This window comes from Oncorhynchus mykiss, chromosome 25, assembly GCF_057628025.1.
Source record: "Oncorhynchus mykiss isolate SJ-2025 chromosome 25, ASM5762802v1, whole genome shotgun sequence".
Classification (NCBI taxonomy): domain Eukaryota; kingdom Metazoa; phylum Chordata; class Actinopteri; order Salmoniformes; family Salmonidae; genus Oncorhynchus; species Oncorhynchus mykiss.
Window position 1 is genome coordinate 4,930,001 of NC_143046.1, and position 26,874 is coordinate 4,956,874.

Below are 26,874 nucleotides of genomic sequence, written 5' to 3' on the forward strand. Positions count from 1 at the left end.
TCAATTAAACGTGGGTGGTCTAGTCTGTTTTACTGGTCCTACTAGTCACTGTCAATTAACGTGGGTGGTCTAGTCTGTTTTACCGGTCCTACTAGTCACTGTCAATTAACGTGGGTGGTCTAGTCTGTTTTACCGGTCCTACTAGTCACTGTCAATTAAACGTGGGTGGTCTAGTCTGTTTTACCGGTCCTACTAGTCACTGTCAATTAACGTGGGTGGTCTAGTCTGTTTTACCGGTCCTACTAGTCACTGTCAATTAACGTGGGTGGTCTAGTCTGTTTTACCGGTCCTACTAGTGTGGAGGAAGACATTTCATCTAAATACTTACAAGATGAGGTTTAGACTTTTAACTAGGCCATGCCTGTGATGTGTGTGTGTGTGTGTGTGTGTATGGCAACCCTCCAACATCCACAGATAGATGGACTCACTCATCTAGTGAACCAACATCTCTATATATTCCATGGTGAGTGGGTCGAGGTGAGACCTTGATATCCCATGGTGAGTGGGTTGGTGGGTCGAGGTGAGACCGTGATATTCCATGGTGAGTGGGATGGTGGGTCGAGGTGAGACCTTGTGATTATGTTTTAGACTTTGAGGGATCTGAGTCATTACCCGTGGAAGATATCAAGACAGACTGATAAGGGATGTGTGTAGACAGTTGGATAAGCACGAAGTGTGTTACTGCACCGGAGATAGAATGCACCCACATTCACATTCACGTTCTTTCCTTCTCTCGCTCTCCTCTCTCTTTCCTTCCTTCCCTCTCTCTTTCCTTCCCTCTCTCTTCCCCTCTCTTTCCTTCCCTCTCTCTTTCCTCTCTCTTTCCTTCCCTCTCTTTCCTCTCTTTCCTTCCCTCGCTCTGCTCTCTTTCCTTCTCTCCTCTCTCTTTCCTTCTCTCCTCTCTCTTTCCTTCTCTCCTCTCTCTTTCCTTCTCTCCTCTCTCTTTCCTTCTCTCCTCTCTCTTTCCTTCTCTCCTCTCTCTTTCCTTCTCTCCTCTCTTTCCTTCTCTCCTCTCTCTTTCCTTCTCTCTCTTTCCTTCTCTCCTCTCCTCTCTCTTTCCTTCCCTCGCTCTCCTCTCTTTCCTTCCCTCGCTCTCCTCTCTTTCCTTCCCTCGCTCTCCTCTCTTTCCTTCCCTCGCTCTCCTCTCTTTCCTTCCTTCCCTCTCTTTCCTTCCCTCACTCTCTCCTCTCTCTTTCCTTCCCTCCTCTCGCCTCTCTTTCCTTCCCTCGCTCCGTCCTCTCTCTTTCCTTCCCTCGCTCCGTCCTCTCTCTTTCCTTCCTTCGCTCTCTCCTTTCTTTCCTTCCCTCGCTCTCTCCTTTCTTTCCTTCCCTCGCTCTCCTCTCTCTTTCCTTCCCTCGCTCTCCTCTCTCTTTCCTTCCCTCGCTCTCCTCTCTCTTCCCTTCCCTCGCTCTCCTCTCTTGGATAAGACAGTTGGATAAGCACGAAGTGAGTTACTGCACCGGAGATAGAATGCACCCTTATCACATTCACGTTCTTTCCTTCTCTCTCTCTCCTCTCTCTTTCCTTCCTTCCCTCTCTCTTTCCTTCCCTCTCTCTTCCTCTCTCTTTCCTTCCCTCTCTCTTTCCTCTCTTTCCTTCCCTCGCTCTCTCCTTTCTTTCCTTCCCTCGCTCTCCTCTCTCTTTCCTTCCCTCGCTCTCCTCTCTCTTTCCTTCCCTCGCTCTCCTCTCTCTTTCCTTCCCTCGCTCTCCTCTCTCTTTCCTTCCCTCGCTCTCCTCTCTCTTTCCTTCCCTCGCTCTCCTCTCTTTCCTTTCCTCGCTCTCCTCTCTCTTTCCTTCCCCCTCGCTCTCCTCTCTTTCCTTCTCTCCTCTCTCTTTCCTTCTCTCCTCTCTTTCCTTCTCTCCTCTCTTTCCTTCTCTCCTCTCTTTCCTTCTCTCCTCTCTTTCCTTCTCTCCTCTCTCTTTCCTTCTCTCCTCTCTTTCCTTCTCTCCTCTCTCTTTCCTTCTCTCCTCTCTCTTTCCTTCTCTCCTCTCTCTTTCCTTCTCTCTCTTTCCTTCTCTCCTTTCCTCTCTCTTTCCTTCCCTCGCTCTCCTCTCTTTCCTTCCTTCCCTCTCTTTCCTTCCCTCACTCTCTCCTCTCTCTTTCCTTCCCTCCTCTCGCCTCTCTTTCCTTCCCTCGCTCTGTCCTCTCTCTTTCCTTCCCTCGCTCTGTCCTCTCTCTTTCCTTCCCTCGCTCTCTCCTCCCTTTCCTTCCCTCGCTCTCTCCTCCCTTTCCTTCCCTCGCTCTCTCCTCCCTTTCCTTCCCTCGCTCTCTCCTCTTTCCTTCCCTCGCTCTCTCCTCTCTTTCCTTCCCTCGCTCTCTTCTCTCTTTCCTTCCCTCGCTCTCTTCTCTCTTTCCTTCCCTCGCTCTCTTCTCTCTTTCCTTCCCTCGCTCTCTTCTCTCTTTCCTTCCCTCGCTCTCTTTCCTTCCCTCGCTCTCTTTCCTTCCCTCGCTCTCTTTCCTTCCCTCGCTCTCCTCTCTCTTTCCTTCCATATCACAACTGCCAAATTGATTTTCTTGTCTATCAGTTTTCCCTTAAAAACAATGCCTTGCTAACTTAATGTCAGCCATACTAACACAGGAAGAGATGTCTGTTGCATGTTTGGCATTCAGGAAGGGAGAGATGTATGGCATTCAGGAAGGGAGAGATGTCTGTTTCACGCTTGGCATTCAGGAAGAGAGATGTCTGTTTCACGCTTGGCATTCAGGAAGAGATGTCTGTTTCACGCTTGGCATTCAGGAAGAGAGAGATGTCTGTTTCACGCTTGGCTTTCAGGAAGAGAGAGATGTCTGTTTCACGCTTGGCATTCAGGAAGGGAGAGATGTCTGTTTCAAGCTTGGCATTCAGGAAGGGAGAGATCTGTTTCACGTTTGGCATTCAGGAAGGGAGAGATGTCTGTTTCACGCTTGGCATTCAGAAAGAGAGATGTCTGTTTCACGTTTGGCATTCAGGAAGAGAGATGTCTGTTTCACGTTTGGCATTCAGGAAGGGAGAGATGTCTGTTTCACATTTGGCATTCAGGAAGGGAGAGATGTCTGTTTCACGTTTGGCATTCAGGAAGAGAGATGTCTGTTTCACGCTTGGCATTCAGGAAGAGAGATGTCTGTTTCACGTTTGGCATTCAGGAAGGGAGAGATGTCTGTTTCACGTTTGGCATTCAGGAAGGGAGAGATGTCTGTTTCACGCTTGGCATTCAGAAAGAGAGATGTCTGTTTCACGTTTGGCATTCAGGAAGGGAGAGATGTCTGTTTCACGCTTGGCATTCAGGAAGAGAGATGTCTGTTTCACGTTTGGCATTCAGGAAGAGAGAGATGTCTGTTGCACGCTTGGCATTCAGGAAGGGAGATGTCTGTTTCACGTTTGGCATTCAGGAAGAGAGAGATGTCTGTTTCACGTTTGGCATTCAGGAAGAGAGATGTCTGTTTCACGCTTGGCATTCAGGAAGAGAGATGTCTGTTTCACGCTTGGCATTCAGGAAGAGAGATGTCTGTTTCACGCTTGGCATTCAGGAAGAGAGATGTCTGTTTCACGTTTGGCATTCCAGAAGAGATGTCTGTTGCATGTTTGGCATTCAGAAAGAGAGTGATGTCTGTTGCATGACTAGTGTTCAGGTCAGGGCTGTGGAAAAGGAAAAAGGGTTGGACGATTGCAATCAATATTATAATTATGCCACTTAGCCGCAGCTTTTACCCGAGCCACTTGAAGCCCAAATCAAAAGAAAAACGTTTCGGCGCATGTGAATACGATGGAAATGGAATGCGCCGGAATCAATGAGAGAAAACGGACAGTGTGTCAGTTGTGTCGTAGTGTTTTTCTTGTGTCTTGTGCTGAGCCGGTGAAATATGAGGATGAATTGCGTGGGTCGTTTGTCGAACGTATACCAAGTAGACTAAAGATGGAGTTTTAAAATGTATTGGGCTGGAAGCTAAGGTTTATCAGTCCATATATATAGGATACATTTGTGAAAACATCGTGCCTACCTCTGTTGATTTTCATCACAGGCATATTGCCCTAGACAGCCTACGACTGGGGGAACTACACAAACTCCCATTTCAAAGAGAGAACTGTTTTGTAGAACCAACTAGACTAGCTAAATTCTTCACAAACTGCTCGGGTGTACTAGCTACAACTGTCCTCACGTACGTGAGTTAACGGTTTAGAGCAGGCAGGTACGGTGGCTCCCGTAGGACATAAATTGTTCCTCTGTGTGAAGACACTGTGTGCATGTAAAACAGACATAGGCAAAGACACACACACACACACACACACACATAACACACACACACACACACACACTATACAGACATAACACACACACACACACACTATACACACATAACATACACACACACATAACACACTATACACACATAACATACACACACACAACACACTATACACACATAACATACACACACATAACACACTATACACACACACACTATTTACACACACACACACACACTATATACACACACACACACACACACTATATACACACTAGACACACACACACACACACATAACATACACACACTATATACACACTAGACACACACACACACACATAACATACACACACTATATACACACTAGACACACACACACACACACACACATAACATACACACACTATATACACACACTATATACACACTAGACACACACACACACACACACACACACACACATAACATACACACACTGTATACACACTAGACACACACACACACACACACACACACATAACATACACACACTATATACACACACTATATACACACTAGACACACACACACACACAGACATAACATACACACACTATATACACACTAGACACACACACACACACATAACATACACACACTATATACACACTAGACACACACACATAACATACACACACTATATACACACTAGACACACACACACACACACACACACACACACATAACATACACACACTATATACACACGTACACATGGATTTTGTGTAGTAGATATGTGGTAGTGGAGTAGGGCCTGAGGGCACACAGTGTGTAGTAGATATGTGGTAGTGGAGTATGGGCCTGAGGGCACACAGTGTGTTGTAGATATGTGGTAGTGGAGTAGGGGCCTGAACGCTTAAGTTGTGTTGTGAATTCTGTAATGAATGTGTTGTTATGTTGTTAAAATTGTATAACCTCTTTAATTCTGCCGGACCCCGGGAAGGAGTAGCTGCTGCCTTTGCCCGGAACTAATGGGGATCCATAATAAATACAAATGTGATCCCTGAGGGAATTTGAACCCTTAACCTTGCTGGTTCCCCACCCTCCAGGATGCCACCATGCAGGCTGTTGTCTGTAGTGTTCGTCACTAGAAAAAACCTCTACCTCTCTCCCACCACCACCTCTAAATGATGCCGGGCGATGGTCTGATTTAAGCATTTTTACTCCTGATATGTTTCATACTAACGCCTAGCTTCCCTTTCCCCCTCTGAAAATGCAAAGGACAGGACATTACACTTCATTTACTAATTAATTTAGCGTGGCAGGCTGCTGTGGAGGAGAGGAAGAAGACGTTCCTCTGTTGCTGCTGTGGCTGGCAGCACCGGGGCATTTGTCATACATCATGCTGCTCTAACAGCGCTCTACCACGCACACTTTCTAATTTGGTTTTCCCTCTCCCTTTTTCTCCTCATTCCACATCTCCCTGTTCGTGTCCTCTTTCCTCCATCTTTCCTCCTCCTCCTCTCCCCATCTCTCCCCTTTCCTGCCTCGCTTTCCTCTCCTCTCTCCTCTCCCCCTCTCTCTCCTCTCCTGCCTCGCTTTACTTTCTCTCTCCTCTCCTGTAGACTCCTGAAGAGCTGGATGATTCTGACTTTGAGACGGAGGACTTTGATGTTCGCAGCAGGACCAGCGTTCAGACAGAAGATGACCAGCTTATCGCAGGCCAGAGCGCCAGGGTGAGTCCACACACACACACACACCGCTCTCTTCCGCCACCCCCTCTACAGGCCGTCTCAGTGGGTAATACACCTTGTTCACGCCAAGACTTCCTTGACCCCCTCACACATACTTGCTAGACTCTCCATTCAGACAGACATGGTTACCAAGACTCCCTTGACCCCCTCACAAATGCTCTGGACTTTTCATTCAGACAGACATGGTTATCTAGACTCCCCCCTCTCACACACTAGATGCCAGGCCAGATCTGACAACATGTAAGGCCAAGGGGGAGGGAGTGAATCGGGGACTGTGATAGTCTGGATTCCCATTCAGACAGACACTGATGATGTTCTGATATTTAATGAGCTCCTGTTACCTTACTGGCTCCCGCTCCACTGTGAACCCAGTATAAGTATCCATAACATTTACAGGAAGGTCTCTTCAATATCCTTCGTTTACTGCCTTGACTCACTATGTAAACTCCCGTAACACGTTCAGGAAGGGAAGCATTACTTGAGTAGGAAACGGTAGTTTAAATCTGGGCCTCCAAGTGTTTCTGTGTTACGGTGTAGTAGCCACTTGTCCAGGTCCAATCTGTTTAACATGGAACTCATAACATAAACCAGAGTTATTCAATCAGAATATTAGCTAGTGACTGGGCCGTCTAGCCAATTCAACTGGATTAGTTAATGAATTGTGTATTTAGTTTGGCGCAGCGCGACGACAAATCGCTGTTGACATCGGTGGTTCCAAATGGTCAAAAGTTGTACACTATCTACTATATACAGTGTATTCGGAAAGATTTCAGACCCCTTCACTTTTTTCCACATTTTGTTACGTTACAGCCTTGTTCTGAAATTGATTAAATAATTGTTTTTCCCTCATCAATCTAAACACAATACCCTATAATGACAATGCGAAAAAATTATTTATTTTTTTTGGCCAAAAGAAAAATGACCTTTTGACCCTTTGTTATGAGACTCAATGGAGCTCACCTGCATCCTGTTTCCATTGATCATTCTTGAGATGTTTCTACAACTTGATTGGAGTCCACCTGTGGTAACCATCTCTGCAGCACTCAACCAATCAGGTCTTTATGGTAGAGTGGCCAGACTGAAGCCACTCCTCAGTAAAAGGCACATGACGGCCCGCTTGGAGTTTGCCAAAAGACACCTAAAGGACTCTCAGACCATGAGAAACACGATTCTCTGGTCTGATGACACCAAGATTGAATTATTTGGCCTGAATGCCAAACGTCACGTCTGGAGGAAACCTGGCACCATCCCTATGGTGAAGCATGGTGGTGGCAGCATCATGCTGTGGGGATTTTTTTCAGTGGCAGGAACTGGGAGACTAGTCAGGATCGAGGGAAAGATGAATGGAGAAAAGTACAGAGAGATCCTTGATGAAAACCTGCTCCAGAGCGCGCAGGACCTCAGATCGGAGTGAAGGTTCACCTTCCAACAGGACAACGACCCTAAGCACACAGCCAAGACAACGCAGGAGTGGCTTCGGGACAAGTCTCTGAATGTCCTTGAGTGGCCCAGCCAGAGCCCGGACTTGAACCCCATCGAACATCTCAGAGGATACCTGAAAATAGCCGTGCAGCGACGCTCCCCATCCAACCTGACAGAGCTTGAGAGGATCTGCAGAGAAGAATGGGAGAAACTCCCCAAATACAGGTGTGCCAAACTTGTAGCGTCATACCCAAGAAGACTCGAGGCTGTAATCGCTGTCAAAGGTGCTTCAATGATGTACTGAGTAAGAGCACTCCAGTTTGATACTGTTCACAACCTCAACCACTGCCCTACCACCTACAGAGTACACCCACATCACCCGGAGAGAAGGCCTACAGAGTATACCCACATCACCCGGAGAGAAGGCCTACAGAGTACACCCACATCACCCGGAGAGAAGGCCTACAGAGTACACCCACATCACCCGGAGAGAAGGCCTACAGAGTACACCCACATCACGCGGAGAGAAGGCCTACAGAGTACACCCACATCACGCGGAGAGAAGGCCTACAGAGTACACCCACATCACGCGGAGAGAAGGCCTACAGAGTACACCCACATCACGCGGAGAGAAGGCCTACAGAGTACACCCACATCACCCGGAGAGAAGGCCTACAGAGTACACCCACATCACCCGGAGAGAAGGCCTACAGAGTACACCCACATCACCCGGAGAGAAGGCCTACAGAGTACACCCACATCACCCGGAGAGAAGGCCTACAGAGTACACCCACATCACCCGGAGAGAAGGCCTACAGAGTACACCCACATCACCCGGAGAGAAGGCCTACAGAGTACACCCACATCACCCGGAGAGAAGGCCTACAGAGTACACTCACATCACCCGGAGAGAAGGCCTACAGAGTACACCCACATCACCCGGAGAGAAGGCCTACAGAGTTCACCCACATCACCCGGAGAGAAGGCCTACAGAGCACACATCTTACACAGACACGCTCTCTTTAAATATTCTCCCTGTTGCCTTGGTAATGGTTGTATTAATATATCCAGTCATTGGCCAAATGAGGGGGCTACGTTGGTGAGCAATATGTTAGTCGTGTGGAAGCACGGCGTGACCTCATTAGCCCTCTTGTTATGCATCGGTAATGTAGACCGATTTCCCGACTGAACTACGAACGTTCTATTGTGTTTTCTATCAGGTCTTCCTGTTTAGCGGCTAGGGTTCTCTACAAAGTGTTTTTTTGGAGCTAAGCCTTAAGAATGAAAACAAGGAAATTCATTCAAGAGCATTGGGACTTGACCAAAAAAAAAAGCCCTATTTATATCAACTTAAAGGAATGATGATTTTTGATGTGTGTCTGACAGAGTTTTCTCCTCCAAGCTAAAGCGACTACGTTAGGTCTGGAAGCCTAACGCGAGTCGTCCAGGTCTCTTTTAGGGTCATGTCACTCATCACATGAGTTCAGAGGCTCTTATGTACAGTTGAAGTCGGAAGTTTACATACACCTGAGCCAAATACATTTAAGCTCAGTTTTTCCACAATTCCTGACATTTAATCTTAGTACAAATTCCCTGTTTTACGTCAGTTAGGATCACCACTTTATTTTAAGAATGTGGAATGTCAGTATAATAGTAGAGAGAATGATTTATTTCAGCTTTTGATTCTTTCATCACATTCCCAGTGGGTCAGAAGTTTACATACACTCAATTAGTATTTGGTAGCATTGCCTTTAAATTGTTTAACTTGGGTCAAACGTTTCAGGTAGCCTTCCACAAGCTTCCCACAATAAGTTGGGTGCATTTTGGCCCATTCCTCCTGATAGAGCTGGTGTAACTGAGTAATAGTGACCAATAACGCCTCAGTGTGCTGTTCTATAGCTCTCTCCTCTACCAGGCTATAATGCCTCGGTGTGCTGTTATAACTCTCTCCTCCTCTACCAGGCTATCATGGCCCAGCTTCCCCAGGAGCAGAAGGCTAAGATCGCTGAGCAGGTGGCCAGTTTCCAGGAGGAGAAGAGCAAGCTGGACGCTGAGGTGTCCAAGTGGGACGACTCCGGCAACGACATCATCGTCCTGGCCAAACAGATGTGTATGATCATGATGGAGATGACGGACTTCACCAGGTATGGAGGGGGGACGGAGCAGAGGGTTGTGTTGGTGTGTTGAGGGGGGAGGGAGCAGAGGGGTGGGTGGAGGGAGCAGAGGGGTGTGTGGGTGTGTTGAGGGGGGACGGGGCAGAGGGGTGGGTGTGTTGAGGGGGGACGGGGCAGAGGGGTGGGTGGAGGGAGCAGAGGGGTGGGTGTGTTGAGGGGGGACGGGCAGAGGGGGTAGTAGTTAAAATACACTATCTAGTCCTCTGCCTGTATCCTAATCTGACTTTGGTGCAGGTCATGTTGTTCTTCACATTACCGTCTCTGGTAAACACCACTATATCAAATACAATCGTATGTTTATTCGTCAGATGCACAGGGTACAGAATATGTAAACGGTACAGTGAAATGTTTACTTGCATATTGGGGACTTTATCTAGCTAAACAATTAACCATAATCCCAACTCTAATGTCTCGTTCAAAACAACTAGGAACTCAAACATAAAATCAAGAAATCTGACAGGGAAAAATTGAATTCAACTCTGTTATTAAACTCAGGAACTCGGGGGGGGGGGGGGGGGCTTTCTAGAGCTAACGTTTGCTATACACAGATCATACACGTAACGTTAGCAAGCCAGCCAGCTAACATTAGTTAGCTAGCTAACAGTGGGCTTTTAAATGCATAATATCTTAAAATGTAGCTAGACTCTTAACTGTATACATGGATGAATGTTTCTCCCGCTCTGCCATGGTTGCCATGGTTGCCCTTAGTTTGAAGATGTAATCCGGAGACGGGCGTTTTATACGTTTCAGTGTTCTCTTTTTGGACTCTCCGGATTTGGCAATAATCTCTGCTTCCACCGGGCATTCCACTGCTTTCAAAACTGGGTCAACTTGTTCCTTGACAACGACACTGTTTCTTCCTCACCGTTGTCATCAGAAAACTACAATCTCTGGTTCAATTAATTTTTTTTTTTTTTTTTTTTTTTAACCTAAATCAGGGATTGTCTGATTCATTATCAGTGTCGGAGAGAGTCAGCATGGCACAATCATCCTGCAGAAAAGTTGTCCATCACAACTTTTTCCCCACTGAGTTTTGTCGATAGCAGTTAACTGCAGTTGCGCAAGTTCTTCATTATCTTAAAAAAAAAAAGCTGCGGTAGAGAGGATTATCCACACGTACTTAGCAGATCGTGTTATTTAAAGAAGCATGCTACATGGCAGACCAATCTGAACTCCTCTCTCGGAATGTCCAGCCCACTCCATTATCTCTGCCAATCATGGCTAACGGGAAAGGAGCCTTGTAGGTTTCCGTGGCTAAAAACCTACTGGGCTCGTTATTTCAACAATTGTATTCGTCTTTACAGATGTTATACAAGTTTGTTATTAAGGGACGTGGAAGTTCACATTTTCCACAAGGTATTTCTGCCCCCCAAAAAGTATTTTTATAAAAAGTAAAATGTTGAAATGGCTCTGCTGTGAAGTAGTGATGGGCGGCATAAGCCTAGTTCCCTGAAACGGGTCGCATTAGTAAGATCTCTGTCTGGACTGGGGAGGCCAGCAGCTGTCCTCTAGTAAATGTGACACACAGACAAGATCGTAGGCTCTATGGCACATCACCTGAGTGCCCTGGCCGGCCATCTGCTCAGTAAAACGTGTGTGTCGGGAGGGGTGTGTGTGTGTGGTCTTTTGCCTGCAAGTATAGAGGTGTGTGTGTGTGTGTGTGTGTGTGTGTGGGTGGGTCGTCCTCTTTGTATTTTAAAGTGAATCAGTCAGGAGACATTGTGCCTGGAGATAATGACAGAGAAAATCTCTCTGCCTGCCTGTCTCTCAAATGCCAACTTTTTAAAGGAGTTTCTCCAGTCAGATCTAACACTGCAGTCACCCTGTAAACACCAGTCTTGAAGACAGAGTTTACTCCACAAGCCAAGTCATCGTCCTTAGCTAAACAGCATAAACACTGAACATAAAGTTGAGTGAGACACCGAAAGGAGTATAAGTCCACTTAGACTGCCTTCCTCCGTCCAAGCCCAGCCTTCCCCCGTCCGAGCCCAGCCTTCCCCCGTCCGAGCCCAGCCTTCCCCCGTCCGAGCCCAGCCTTCCCCCGTCCGAGCCCAGCCTTCCCCCGTCCGAGCCCAGCCTTCCCCCGTCCGAGCCCAGCCTTCCCCCGTCCGAGCCCAGCCTTCCCCCGTCCGAGCCCACCCTTACTCCAGCCTTCCTCCGCCCGAGCCCAGCCTTAGACCCATCCAGCCTTAGACCCATCCAGCCTTCCCTTCCCCGGTTAGCGCCAGACCTCCACTCTCTTCCTCCAACCAGCCTTACAAGCCATCCAGCCTTCCTTTCCCCAGTTAGTGGCAGACCTCCACTCTCTTCCTCCAACCAGCCTTACAAACCATCCAGCCTTCCCTTCCCCAGTTAGTGACAGACCTCCACTCTCTTCCTCCAACCAGCCTTACAAACCATCCGGCCTTCCCTTCCCCAGTTAGTGACAGACCTCCACTCTCTTCCTCCAACCAGCCTTACAAACCATCCGGCCTTCCCTTCCCCAGTTAGTGACAGACCTCCACTCTCTTCCTCCAACCAGCCTTACAAACCATCCGGCCTTCCCTTCCCCAGTTAGTGACAGACCTCCACTCTCTTCCTCCAACCAGCCTTACAAACCATCCGGCCTTCCCTTCCCCAGTTAGTGACAGACCTCCACTCTCTTCCTCCAACCAGCCTTACAAACCATCCAGCCTTCCCTTCCCCAGTTAGTGACAGACCTCCACTCTCTTCCTCCAACCAGCCTTACAAACCATCCGGCCTTCCCTTCCCCAGTTAGTGACAGACCTCCACTCTCTTCCTCCAACCAGCCTTACAAACCATCCGGCCTTCCCTTCCCCAGTTAGTGACAGACCTCCACTCTCTTCCTCCAACCAGCCTTACAAACCATCTGGCCTTCCCTTCCCCAGTTAGTGACAGACCTCCACACTCTTCCTCCAACCAGCCTTACAAACCATCCAGCCTTCCCTTCCCCAGTTAGTGTCAGACCTCCACTCTCTTCCTCCAACCAGCCTTACAAACCATCCAGCCTTCCCTTCCCCAGTTAGTGACAGACCTCCACTCTCTTCCTCCAACCAGCCTTACAAACCATCCGGCCTTCCCTTCCCCAGTTAGTGACAGACCTCCACTCTCTTCCTCCAACCAGCCTTACAAACCATCCGGCCTTCCCTTCCCCAGTTAGTGACAGACCTCCACTCTCTTCCTCCAACCAGCCTTACAAACCATCCGGCCTTCCCTTCCCCAGTTAGTGACAGACCTCCACTCTCTTCCTCCAACCAGCCTTACAAACCATCCGGCCTTCCCTTCCCCAGTTAGTGACAGACCTCCACTCTCTTCCTCCAACCAGCCTTACAAACCATCCGGCCTTCCCTTCCCCAGTTAGTGACAGACCTCCAGTCTCTTCCTCCAACCAGCCTTACAAACCATCTGGCCTTCCCTTCCCCAGTTAGTGACAGACCTCCACACTCTTCCTCCAACCAGCCTTACAAACCATCCAGCCTTCCCTTCCCCAGTTAGTGTCAGACCTCCACTCTCTTCCTCCAACCAGCCTTACAAACCATCCAGCCTTCCCTTCCCCAGTTAGTGACAGACCTCCACTCTCTTCCTCCAACCAGCCTTACAAACCATCCGGCCTTCCCTTCCCCAGTTAGTGACAGACCTCCACTCTCTTCCTCCAACCAGCCTTACAAACCATCCGGCCTTCCCTTCCCCAGTTAGTGACAGACCTCCACTCTCTTCCTCCAACCAGCCTTACAAACCATCCGGCCTTCCCTTCCCCAGTTAGTGACAGACCTCCACTCTCTTCCTCCAACCAGCCTTACAAACCATCCGGCCTTCCCTTCCCCAGTTAGTGACAGACCTCCACTCTCTTCCTCCAACCAGCCTTACAAACCATCCGGCCTTCCCTTCCCCAGTTAGTGACAGACCTCCACTCTCTTCCTCCAACCAGCCTTACAAACCATCCGGCCTTCCCTTCCCCAGTTAGTGACAGACCTCCACTCTCTTCCTCCAACCAGCCTTACAAACCATCCGGCCTTCCCTTCCCCAGTTAGTGTCAGACCTCCACTCTCTTCAGGTCAGGCTGATGAGCCAGCCTTTGATCAAATGCTTAGCATCGTCCAGCTTCAAACCTACCACTTCTGATCAGCGTCCCCCTGAAGGATCCTGAACGGCAGGCAGCGGTTCCCCTCCCAGACCTATTGTTTTTCATGCTAATGTCATGCAAATGAAGCTGCAGCTCTCACGTCTCCTACCCTGCTACGCCAGCCCTGTCGTAAAATAAACAACATGCATATGTAGTTATTTAAAACACAACATGTATCTGTTCTGATAGAGATGTAAAGAAGTGGCATTAAAGGGTATTCTTGAAGATGGAGATTACATTTCAACTATTAGGGTCTTGGCGCTGTCTCGTTCTAGTCTTTACAGTGGAAAGGCCCGAGGGATTTAATTTCAACAAAAAACCCACCAATAATGTTTTGTAGATATCTAAACAGGAGAATGTTTTGATTTCGCTGAGGAATTCTAGTCAGAATTAATCTACACCTCAATAAATATGTAAATATTTCTCAGACTAGGAAAGTGGTTGGGTGTTATGGCTTCTACACCCATGTCACCTTGGTAACCTGCAGCAGCAGGGGGTGGCAGAAAGAATGAAGGTCAGCCAAGAACTAACTCAGTCCACGCCCAATTGATTGGTCCTTAACCTTGTGTCCGGGCAGGCAAGCACCAGCAAGGTTAGATCAGTGAGGAGGAAATTGACTTGGGCTTTTCCGCCCACCTGTCTGTCATACTATCTCTCTCTACACTACCTGGTATTTGACTGACTTACTGCCTGGTGGTGCCTCCCACTCTGCTCTCTACACTACCTGGTATTTGACTGACTTACTGCCTGGTGGTGCCTCCCACTCTGCTCTCTACACTACCTGGTATTTGACTGACTTACTGCCTGGTGGTGCCTCCCACTCTGCTCTCTACACTACCTGGTATTTGACTGACTTACTGCCTGGTGGTGCCTCCCACTCTGCTCTCTACACTACCTGGTATTTGACTGACTTACTGCCTGGTGGTGCCTCCCACTCTGCTCTCTACACTACCTGGTATTTGACTGACTAGCCCAGTGTCTGAATATGGTGGTAGAGGTGACGACTAGCCCAGTGTCTGAATATGGTGGTAGAGGTGACGACTAGCCCAGTGTCTGAATATGGTGGTAGAGGTGACGACTAGCCCAGTGTCTGAATATGGTGGTAGAGGTGACGACTAGCCCAGTGTCTGAATATGGTGGTAGAGGTGACGACTAGCCCAGTGTCTGAATATGGTGGTAGAGGTGACGACTAGCCCAGTGTGACACGTGGTGAAGCTGGCTCAAACTTCCTCTTATTTATTCACTGTTTTTATATTAGCCAATGAAAAACATTTAGATTCTGTTAGGATGGGGGATGTCTGATAACCTCTCCTGGCATATTATGACCCCCCCCACCACTATGTTTAGTATCTCTGTTGTGAAATGAGACTAGCACGAACAGAGTTGGAGCGTAGGCCAGCCTTAAATTTGACTGTAGATCCCAACCACGTTGGTAGCACGTCTGCAGTGAAACGAGGCCAAGCTCAGCACTAGCAGTGTTGAGTTGGGGTTGACATTATCATCCCGATGCCTCCAGCCCCTCTAGTCTCTCAGGGCTCTCCTGTCCCTTGTGTGTCCCCGGTCAAGAGGGAGGGAAGGAGAGAGAGTGTCCTCAGTCAAGAGGGAGGGAAGGAGAGAGAGTGTCCCCAGTCAAGAGGGAGGGAGGGAAGGAGAGAGAGTGTCCCCAGTCAAGAGGGAGGGAGGGAAGGAGAGAGAGTGTCCCCAGTCAAGAGGGAGGGAAGGAGAAAGTGTCCCCAGTCAAGAGGGAGGGAGGGAAGGAGAGTGTCCCCAGTCAAGAGGGAGGGAGGGAAGGAGAGTGTCCCCAGTCAAGAGGGAGGGATGGAAGGAGAGAGAGTGTCCCCAGTCAAGAGGGAGGGATAGAGAGAGAGTGTCCACCAGCCCAGTCTGTAGCGTGATGCTTGGCTACATCCCACTGCCAGGACCTTGTTTCACTCCCTTTATATCCCCCACCCCATTCATCCGTTCACATCACACAGGTAGGGAGGAGAGGGAGGGATAGAGAGAGCAGGGGAAGGGAGGCGGACGAAACGCATGGAAGGGAGAGGTAGAGGGATAGTGAGAGATTATGGGACCGCAAAGAGGAAGCGGGAGAGACGGAACAAAATTCCATCTGTTGTGGGAGAGTTGGACGGGAAGGTTTGTAGCCTGGAGAGAGCGAGAGAGCAGCTTTGAATCCAGGTTGTGACTGGAGTCCCTGGCAGAGAGAGGACTGTGGAGCAGGCTGGGGCTGGCCGGCTGGGTTGACCTGTGTGTTTTGTTGGGGTGACCTGTGTGTGTTTGTTGGGGGGAATGTTGCGGCAGCTTGTGTGTTAGGGGGTTGGTAGTGGGTTATGTCTAGGCCAGGGCTATTAGCTGAACAGGACTGGCACTGCCCCCTATCTCACCCTGTCTGTCCCTCCTCCCACCATCTCTCTAGCCACCCTCTCTCCGTCCCGCCCTCTTTCCAGAATTGTATCAGACAACAGAAGGGAGAAATGGGTGTTGTTGTTCACTGACCATCTGGATTGGCTCAGCCTGATCACATGTCACGTCGGCATCATGGAACCATATAAGTCCTTCCCTCACGTCTCACTCAGGCTTTTAGTCATGCCAGGTTAGGTCTGCAGCTAAAGTTCACCAGTAAACAGGCCAAAGGTGACGGATGAATTTAAATCCAGCTCTAGTGGACCTGCGGTGGTTCTAGTACTGGTTCTGACTGACATCTTTGCTTATAAATGGAAATGAATTGAATGGTATCCCTGACTCTCACGAACACCGGAGTATGTCTCTTGTGCCTTTGTGAACCAGGATGTGACATCTGACACCACTTGAAGCTGGGATGTCCCTCCTACCATTTCATTCGCTCTTCTGACTGTCAATCAAGTACTGACCGAACCCTACATCACAACCACAAACAACACATATGTGCCTGTAATCCTTAGATTAAACGCAGCAGGAGAGATTGGTTTCGTCACTGTAGCACATTCAGAGATCTATTTGTAGCCAATCTAAAATAATTAATAAATACAACAAAAATTAAAAACCACTTTCTGTTTGTCATAGACGGACATTATTAATATGAGATGAAAGGTGTGTTCCTAACAGAGTTCAAGGAGCCAAGCTTAGCGCGCTGAGACGTTCACAGCGATTGAGGCAGAGAGAATATTTGCACATGTTCTCTTATTTTTTATTTTATTTTACCTTTATTTAACTAGGCAAGTCAGTTAAGAACAAATTCTTGTTTTCAATGACGGCCTGGGAACAGTGGGTTAACTGCCATGTTCAGGGGCAGAACAACAGATTTGTACCTTGTCAGCTCGGGGGTTTGAACTTGCAACTTGCAACCTTCCAATTACTAGACCAACGCTCTAACCACTAGGCTACCCTGACACTGACAATGTATTTTACCATTCTAAGGAAGGGGAAGTCTTATATTGAGTTATTTCAGGTCTTTATTCATAGTTTAGACGAGTAAGAAATGCATCATATTAAATGTTTATCACAATTCTACTTGTGACTACACCTCAGACATTTAGAAACGTTTTTACTAGAAAGGTGAGATTTGTACCTTTCTCTTGGAGTATGCAGCATTACTAGTTGATTGCCCTTTCATGATAAATAATTACTTTGGGTTAAGCCTGAACAGGATAAAGGTGTGGGAAATCCTAATTAGTAGTGTACTACCATATGACCAAAAGGCCTTTTGGGTACTATTTCCTATATAGTGCACGATATAGGGCAACTGGTTCCTTTGGGGATTTGAACAGAGATTAGGCTATTTTCTATTGGTCTGTGTAGACGGGGGAGGAGTGACTGGTGCAGCTAGCTTGCCCATGTGTTGTGGTGGCTTCTTAGGGTGAAGGTATAAAACACATGATCAAATCACTGTCACTGGGGGGGGACTGTGTGTGTGTGTACCATAACGCCCCCCCCTCCCCCCATATACAATACCATCTGTCAGAGGGAGAGAAAAACTCTATCCTTCAGAAACAGAGACTACACGATGAGAGGCTGTTGAATATTGGATGAGGCTGGATGGACTGTATCAGAGCTGTGTGTTTGTGGATCATTCGTTCCCAGGAGCAAAGGTCTGTTGAAGAGGTGCGTATGTCAGTGGAGGCTCCTCAGAGGAGGAAGGGGAGGACCATCCTCATAAAAACACACTGTTTTGTAATGAAGGTCAACAGTTGCCTCAACATGCACTCTGTAGGTGTAGCCGGAGGACAGCTAGCTTCTCTCCTCCTCTGGGTACAATAACTTCAATACAAAACCGAGGAGGCGCATGGTTCTCACCCCCTTATTCATTATTTATTTAACTAGGCCAAGTCAGTTAAGAACATTCTTATTTTCAATGACGGCCTAGGAACGGTGGGTTAACTGCCTCGTTCAGGGGCAGAACGACAGATTTTTACCTTGTCAGCTCGGGGGATTCAATCTTGCAACCTTACAGTTAAGTAGTCCAATGCTCTAACCGCCTGATTACATTGCACTCCACAAGGAGACTGCCTGTTACGCGAATGCAGTAAGCCAAGGTAAGTTGCTAGCTAGCATTAAACTTATCTTATAAAAATCAATCAGTCAATCAATTATAATCACTAGTTAACTACACATGGTTGATGATATTACTAGTTTATCTAGCGTGTCCTGCGTTGCATATAATCGATGCGGTGGCATTCACGAAAAAGGACTGTCGTTGCTCCAACCTTTACCTAACCATAAACATCAATGCCTTTCTTAAAATCAATACACAGAAGTATATATTTTTAAAACCTGCATATTTAGCTAAAAGAAATCCAGGTTAGCAGGCAATATTAACCAGGTGAAATTGTGTCACTTCTCTTGCGTTAATTGCACGCAGAGTCAGGGTATATGTAACAGTTTGGTCCGCCTGGCTCATTGCGAACTAATTTGCCAGAATTTTACGTAATTATGACATAACATTGAAGGTTGTACAATGTAACAGGAATATTTAGACTGATGGATGCCACCCGTTAGATAAAATACGGAACGGTTCCGTATTTCACTGACAGAATAAACGTCTTGTTTTCGAGATGATAGTTTCCAGATTCGGCCATATTAATGACCTAAGGCTCGCATTTCTGTGTGTTATCATGTTACAACTAGGTCTATGATTTGATAGAGCAGTCTGAGTGGTGGTAGGCAGCAGCAGGCTCCCAAGCATTCATTCAAGCAGCACTTTCTTGCATTTGCCAGCAGCTGTTTATGACTTCAAGCATATCAACTCCCGAGATTAGGCTGGTGTAACCGATGTGAAATGGGGCTAGCTAGTTAGCTGGGTGCGCGCTAATAGCGTTCCAAACGTCACTCGCTCAGAGACTTGGAGTAGTTGTTCCCCTTGCTCTGCATGGGTAACGCTGCTTCGAGGGTGGCTGTTGTCATTGTGTTCCTGGTTCGAGCCCAGGGAGGAGCGAGGAGAGGGACGGAAGCTATACTGTTACACTGGCAATACTAAAGTGCCTATAAGAACATCCAATAGTCAAAGGTTAATGAAATACAAATGGTATAGAGAGAAATAGTCCTATAATTCCTATAATAACTACAACCTAAAACTTCTTACCTGGGAATATCGAAGTCTCATGTTAAAAGGAACCACCAGCTTTCATATGTTCTCATGTTCTGAGCAGGAACTGAAACGTTAGCTTTCTTACATGGCACATATTGCACTTTTACTTTCTTCTCCAACACTTTGTTTTTGCATTATTTAAACCTAATTGATCATGTTTCATTATTTATTTGAGGCTAAATACATTTTATTGATGTATTATATTAAGTTAAAATAAGTGTTCATTCAGTATTGTTGTAATTGCCATTATTACAAAAAAATATGTTTTTTAAATTGTCCGATTAATCGGTATCTGCGTTTTTTTGGTCCTCCAATAATTCGTATCGGTGTTGAAAAATCATAATCGGTCGACCTCTAATTCATTCTACTGATTCTGTTGAAAAATGTTTATTAAATAGAACAAAAACGGTGATGATCCTTCCGGAATTTGTCCAATAATAGAAACTCTGATTTTGAAACTAGTAGGGTAATGATTACACTCTAGATTAGCTAGATACAGGCAAATACAGTGTGTATAGGCGGGATCGAATGTGTCACTGTCACCTTGATTACTTTAAGCATCAGCTATCTCTGCTGCTTACCGATCGCTGCAGCTGTACGCAGCCCATCTGCAAATAGCCCATCCAATCTACCTACCTCATCCCCATATTGTTTTATTTACTTTGCTGCTCTTTTGCACACCAGTATTTCTACTTGCACATCATCATCATCTGCTCATCTATCACTCCAGTGTTAATCTGCTAAATTGTAATTACTTCGCCACTATGGCCTATTTATTGCCACCTCACGTCATTTGCACACACGGTATATAGACTTTTCTACTGTATTATTGACTGTATGTTTGTTTATTCCATGTGTAACTCTGTTGTTTTTGTCGCACTGCTTTGCTTTATCTTGGCCAGGTCGCAGTTGTAAATGAGAACTTGTTCGCAACTAGTCTACCTGGTCAAATAAAGGTGTTCTCAACTAGCCTACCTGGTCAAATAAAGGTGTTCTCAACTAGCCTACCTGGTTAAATAAAGGTGTTCTCAACTAGCCTACCTGGTTAAATAAAGGTGTTCTCAACTAACCTACCTGGTTAAATAAATGTGTTCTCAACTAGCCTACCTGGTTAAATAAATGTGTTCTCAACTAGCCTACCTGGTTAAATAAAGGTGTTCTCAACTAACCTACCTGGTTAAATAAATGTGTTCTCAACTAGCCTACCTGGTTAAATAAAGGTGTTCTCAACTAGCCTACCTTGTTAAATAAAGGTGTTCTCAACTAGCCTACCTTGTTAAATAAAGGTGTTCTCAACTAGCCTACCTGGTTAAATAAAGGTGTTCTCAACTAGCCTACCTGGTTAAATAAAGGTGTTCTCAACTAGTCTACCTGGTCAAATAAAGGTGTTCTCAACTAGTCTACCTGGTCAAATAAAGGTGAAATAAAATTAAAATACTAACATTTCTCTCGACCAGTGTGCACCTACGTGGTAAACTTTCAATCATAGTCTAGTTTGTAGCAACCTCCATGATGGGTATAGGGACAATTAGAATATCATGTAGCAGCCTAAACCTATCACTGTTACATTGAACTGGGTGAATGGAATAATGAATGACAGTCATGTGAATGACAGACACATGCTGTAACAGGAATAAGGCCATGCTCATTAAAAATGGAATCACCCTCCCTCATCTTAAACGCCACTGGTGTGTGTGTGAACAGCAGACTGATGTGTGTGTCCGTCCTGTGTTCCCAGGGGTAAAGGACCGATGGAGAGGTGTGTGTGTGTGTGTGTGTGTGAACAGCAGGCTGATGTGTGTGTCCGTCCTGTGTTCCCAGGGGTAAAGGACCGATGGAGAGGTGTGTGTGTGTGTGTGTGTGTGAACAGCAGACTGATGTGTGTGTCCGTCCTGTGTTCCCAGGGGTAAAGGACCGTTGGAGAGGTGTGTGTGTGTGTGTGTGAACAGCAGGCTGATGTGTGTGTCCGTCCTGTGTTCCCAGGGGTAAAGGACCGTTGGAGAGGTGTGTGTGTGTGTGTGAACAGCAGGCTGATGTGTGTGTCCGTCCTGTGTTCCCAGGGGTAAAGGACCGTTGGAGAGGTGTGTGTGTGAACAGCAGGCTGATGTGTGTGTCCGTCCTGTGTTCCCAGGGGTAAAGGACCGATGGAGAGGTGTGTGTGTGTGTGAACAGCAGACTGATGTGTGTGTCCGTCCTGTGTTCCCAGGGGTAAAGCACCGTTGGAGAGGTGTGTGTGTGTGTGTGTGAACAGCAGACTGATGTGTGTGTCCGTCCTGTGTTCCCAGGGGTAAAGGACCGATGGAGAGGTGTGTGTGTGTGTGAACAGCAGACTGATGTGTGTGTGTCCGTCCTGTGTTCCCAGGGGTAAAGGACCGTTGGAGAGGTGTGTGTGTGTGTGTGTGAACAGCAGACTCATGTGTGTGTCCGTCCTGTGTTCCCAGGTGTAAAGGACCGTTGGAGAGGTGTGTGTGTGTGTGTGTGTGTGTGTGTGAACAGCAGGCTGATGTGTGTGTCCGTCCTGTGTTCCCAGGGGTAAAGGACCGTTGGAGAGGTGTGTGTGTGTGTGTGTGTGTGAACAGCAGGCTGATGTGTGTGTCCGTCCTGTGTTCCCAGGGGTAAAGGACCGTTGGAGAGGTGTGTGTGTGAACAGCAGGCTGATGTGTGTGTCCGTCCTGTGTTCCCAGGGGTAAAGGACCGTTGGAGAGGTGTGTGTGTGAACAGCAGGCTGATGTGTGTGTCCGTCCTGTGTTCCCAGGGGTAAAGGACCGTTGGAGAGGTGTGTGTGTGTGTGTGTGTGTGAACAGCAGACTGATGTGTGTGTCCGTCCTGTGTTCCCAGGGGTAAAGGACCGTTGGAGAGGTGTGTGTGTGTGTGTGAACAGCAGGCTGATGTGTGTGTCCGTCCTGTGTTCCCAGGGGTAAAGGACCGTTGGAGAGGTGTGTGTGTGTGTGTGAACAGCAGACTGATGTGTGTGTCCGTCCTGTGTTCCCAGGGGTAAAGGACCGTTGGAGAGGTGTGTGTGTGTGTGTGTGTGAACAGCAGACTGATGTGTGTGTCCGTCCTGTGTTCCCAGGGGTAAAGGTCCGTTGGAGAGGTGTGTGTGTGTGTGTGTGTGTGTGTGAACAGCAGGCTGATGTGTGTGTCCGTCCTGTGTTCCCAGGGGTAAAGGACCGTTGGAGAGGTGTGTGTGTGTGTGTGTGTGTGAACAGCAGGCTGATGTGTGTGTCCGTCCTGTGTTCCCAGGGGTAAAGGTCCGTTGGAGAGGTGTGTGTGTGTGTGAACAGCAGGCTGATGTGTGTGTCCGTCCTGTGTTCCCAGGGGTAAAGGTCCGTTGGAGAGGTGTGTGTGTGTGTGTGTGTGTGTGAACAGCAGGCTGATGTGTGTGTCCGTCCTGTGTTCCCAGGGGTAAAGGACCGTTGGAGAGGTGTGTGTGTGTGAACAGCAGACTGATGTGTGTGTCCGTCCTGTGTTCCCAGGGGTAAAGGACCGTTGGAGAGGTGTGTGTGTGTGTGAACAGCAGGCTGATGTGTGTGTCCGTCCTGTGTTCCCAGGGGTAAAGGTCCGTTGGAGAGGTGTGTGTGTGTGTGTGAACAGCAGACTGATGTGTGTGTCCGTCCTGTGTTCCCAGGGGTAAAGGTCCGTTGGAGAGGTGTGTGTGTGTGTGTGAACAGCAGGCTGATGTGTGTGTCCGTCCTGTGTTCCCAGGGGTAAAGGACCGTTGGAGAGGTGTGTGTGTGTGTGTGTGTGTGTGTGTGTGTGTGTGAACAGCAGACTGATGTGTGTGTCCGTCCTGTGTTCCCAGGGGTAAAGGACCGTTGGAGAGGTGTGTGTGTGTGTGTGTGTGAACAGCAGACTGATGTGTGTGTCCGTCCTGTGTTCCCAGGGGTAAAGGTCCGTTGGAGAGGTGTGTGTGTGTGTGTGAACAGCAGACTGATGTGTGTGTCCGTCCTGTGTTCCCAGGGGTAAAGGACCGTTGGAGAGGTGTGTGTGTATGAACAGCAGGCTGATGTGTGTGTCCGTCCTGTGTTCCCAGGGGTAAAGGTCCATTGGAGAGGTGTGTGTGTGTGAACAGCAGACTGATGTGTGTGTCCGTCCTGTGTTCCCAGGGGTAAAGGACCGTTGGAGAGGTGTGTGTGTGTGTGTGAACAGCAGACTGATGTGTGTGTCCGTCCTGTGTTCCCAGGGGTAAAGGACCGTTGGAGAGGTGTGTGTGTGTGTGTGTGTGTGAACAGCAGACTGATGTGTGTGTCCGTCCTGTGTTCCCAGGGGTAAAGGACCGTTGGAGAGGTGTGTGTGTGTGTGTGTGTGTGAACAGCAGACTGATGTGTGTGTCCGTCCTGTGTTCCCAGGGGTAAAGGACCGTTGGAGAGGTGTGTGTGTGTGTGAACAGCAGGCTGATGTGTGTGTCCGTCCTGTGTTCCCAGGGGTAAAGGACCGTTGGAGAGGTGTGTGTGTGTGTGTGAACAGCAGACTGATGTGTGTGTCCGTCCTGTGTTCCCAGGGGTAAAGGACCGTTGGAGAGGTGTGTGTGTGTGTGTGTGTGAACAGCAGACTGATGTGTGTGTCCGTCCTGTGTTCCCAGGGGTAAAGGTCCGTTGGAGAGGTGTGTGTGTGTGTGTGTGTGTGTGTGAACAGCAGGCTGATGTGTGTGTCCGTCCTGTGTTCCCAGGGGTAAAGGACCGTTGGAGAGGTGTGTGTGTGTGTGTGTGTGTGAACAGCAGGCTGATGTGTGTGTCCGTCCTGTGTTCCCAGGGGTAAAGGTCCGTTGGAGAGGTGTGTGTGTGTGTGAACAGCAGGCTGATGTGTGTGTCCGTCCTGTGTTCCCAGGGGTAAAGGTCCGTTGGAGAGGTGTGTGTGTGTGTGTGTGTGTGTGAACAGCAGGCTGATGTGTGTGTCCGTCCTGTGTTCCCAGGGGTAAAGGACCGTTGGAGAGGTGTGTGTGTGTGAACAGCAGACTGATGTGTGTGTCCGTCCTGTGTTCCCAGGGGTAAAGGACCGTTGGAGAGGTGTGTGTGTGTGTGAACAGCAGGCTGATGTGTGTGTCCGTCCTGTGTTCCCAGGGGTAAAGGTCCGTTGGAGAGGTGTGTGTGTGTGTGTGAACAGCAGACTGATGTGTGTGTCCGTCCTGTGTTCCCAGGGGTAAAGGTCCGTTGGAGAGGTGTGTGTGTGTGTGTGAACAGCAGGCTGATGTGTGTGTCCGTCCTGTGTTCCCAGGGGTAAAGGACCGTTGGAGAGGTGTGTGTGTGTGTGTGTGTGTGTGTGTGTGTGTGAACAGCAGACTGATGTGTGTGTCCGTCCTGTGTTCCCAGGGGTAAAGGACCGTTGGAGAGGTGTGTGTGTGTGTGTGTGTGAACAGCAGACTGATGTGTGTGTCCGTCCTGTGTTCCCAGGGGTAAAGGTCCGTTGGAGAGGTGTGTGTGTGTGTGTGAACAGCAGACTGATGTGTGTGTCCGTCCTGTGTTCCCAGGGGTAAAGGACCGTTGGAGAGGTGTGTGTGTATGAACAGCAGGCTGATGTGTGTGTCCGTCCTGTGTTCCCAGGGGTAAAGGTCCATTGGAGAGGTGTGTGTGTGTGAACAGCAGACTGATGTGTGTGTCCGTCCTGTGTTCCCAGGGGTAAAGGACCGTTGGAGAGGTGTGTGTGTGTGTGTGAACAGCAGACTGATGTGTGTGTCCGTCCTGTGTTCCCAGGGGTAAAGGACCGTTGGAGAGGTGTGTGTGTGTGTGTGTGTGTGTGTGTGAACAGCAGACTGATGTGTGTGTCCGTCCTGTGTTCCCAGGGGTAAAGGACCGTTGGAGAGGTGTGTGTGTGTGTGTGTGTGTGAACAGCAGACTGATGTGTGTGTCCGTCCTGTGTTCCCAGGGGTAAAGGTCCGTTGAAGAATACCTCTGATGTCATCAGTGCTGCTAAGAAGATTGCTGAGGCTGGATCCAGGATGGATAAACTGGGCCGCACCATCGCAGACCAGGTAGATTACACACTGATCCATGTCTCACCATCGAGCACTCTCTCAATCTCTTTCTATCCTCCTGTCTTGCTTCTCTTCCCCATGTCTTCTGTATCCCCTCTCTTCCATCCCCCTCTCCACCACCCCATGTCTCCTCCATCCCCCTCTTCTCCATCCCCCTCTTCTCCATCCCCTCTCTTCCATCCCCCTCTCCTCCATCCCCCTCTCCACCACCCCATGTCTCCTCCATCCCCCTCTTCTCCATCCTCCTCTCCTCCATCCCCCTCTTCTCCATCCCAGACAGTATATAACACACAGTCCTCTCTATCCCAGACAGTATATAACACAGTGTTTAACATTTTCCCAGTATCTTCCAAATGTTCCATCTCGAGAATAAATCACTTTTTCCCACCAAAAACTTGAAGTGTCATTCTAAAGCATGTCTAGATTTGATTAGAGCTTTGATCTCCGTGGAAACCTAAACCAGATGAGCCCTGCAAATACATTTCGAGGTTCAAGCCCAAAATGATTGTCCCGTTATCCAATATGATAGGCTACTGCATCTTACACATGTCAGGGAAACCACAAAGGTCTGTAGATGTCTGCTCTCCTGGGTAAATACATTGAACAAGCTACAGTCATCTTTTTTTGTGTGGACTGTATTATAATGGGCTGGGATAATAGTGCACCTCCGTTCAAACCCTGACGCTGGGAGAGAGAACATGCGGCCTAAATTAAAATTATAGGCTGGCAAGATGTAAATGATGTAGATGTAAATGTTTTAATATAATAGGGCCTATTTAACATTATTATAATTAGTAGTGTGGCATTCCTTTTTAATATATCACCTAATGTTGTGTGGTGTGGGAATTACTGTCTTTCTCTCTCTCTCTAGTATCCCAGTGTTGCTTCATTTCTTCCTCGCTTTCAACAGTTAGTTGAAATGCGTTTTCGTTCTTATCTCCGTCATTGTAATGACATGCATAAATAATAATACAGGACTAGAGTAAGAGACTGCTTTCACTTGTTCTTCAACAAGATTGAATTGTTATGGGTCTGAATAAACGATTGCTTTGGATCAGGCCAGGGAGGCTGAGAGGGGGGAGCCCTGTTGCCTGGGCAACACAGGGACACCATGCCCAGGCTTTTTGTGCTGTGAAAATGCAACACGGGAGGTCAGCAGTTACTGGTTTCTAAGCCCTTTATCAATTGGCTTGGAGATGGGAGCCAATGCCTCCTACAGTGATATAGATGCCTAGATTTCACTGGACAGCTACTCCCCTCCCCCTTAATCTGGACAGCCCCGAGTCAAATGTTGTTCCCCCACAGTTTACCCGTTTCATTTGGTGCATGAAGGGAAATTGACGTTTTCTCCTTACAGTATATAAGGATATATATATATATATATATATATATATATATATATATATATATATATATATATATGTATATGTATATGTATATGTATATGTATATATATATATATATATATATATATATATATATATATATATATATATATATATATATGTATATATATATATATATATATATATATATATGTATATGTATATGTATATGTATATGTATATATATATATATATATGTATATATATATATATATATATATGTATATGTATATGTATATGTATATGTATATATATATATATATATATATATATAT

General features: G+C 47.6%; 1 protein-coding gene across 7 annotated transcripts in view; it reads left to right on the forward strand.

Annotated features, from left to right (window-relative positions):
• LOC110504468 (catenin (cadherin-associated protein), alpha 1) overlaps positions 1 to 26,874 on the forward strand; it is a 224,062-nt gene that overhangs the window by 168,767 nt on the left and 28,421 nt on the right. For all 7 annotated transcript variants that reach the window (XM_090220082.1, XM_090220085.1, XM_090220079.1 and 4 more), the window contains exons 15-17: positions 5,833 to 5,943; positions 9,346 to 9,527; positions 25,106 to 25,211. In XM_090220082.1, coding sequence (XP_090076208.1) covers positions 5,833 to 5,943; positions 9,346 to 9,527; positions 25,106 to 25,211 — 399 coding nt within the window. The remainder of the gene's footprint in view (positions 1 to 5,832; positions 5,944 to 9,345; positions 9,528 to 25,105; positions 25,212 to 26,874) is intronic.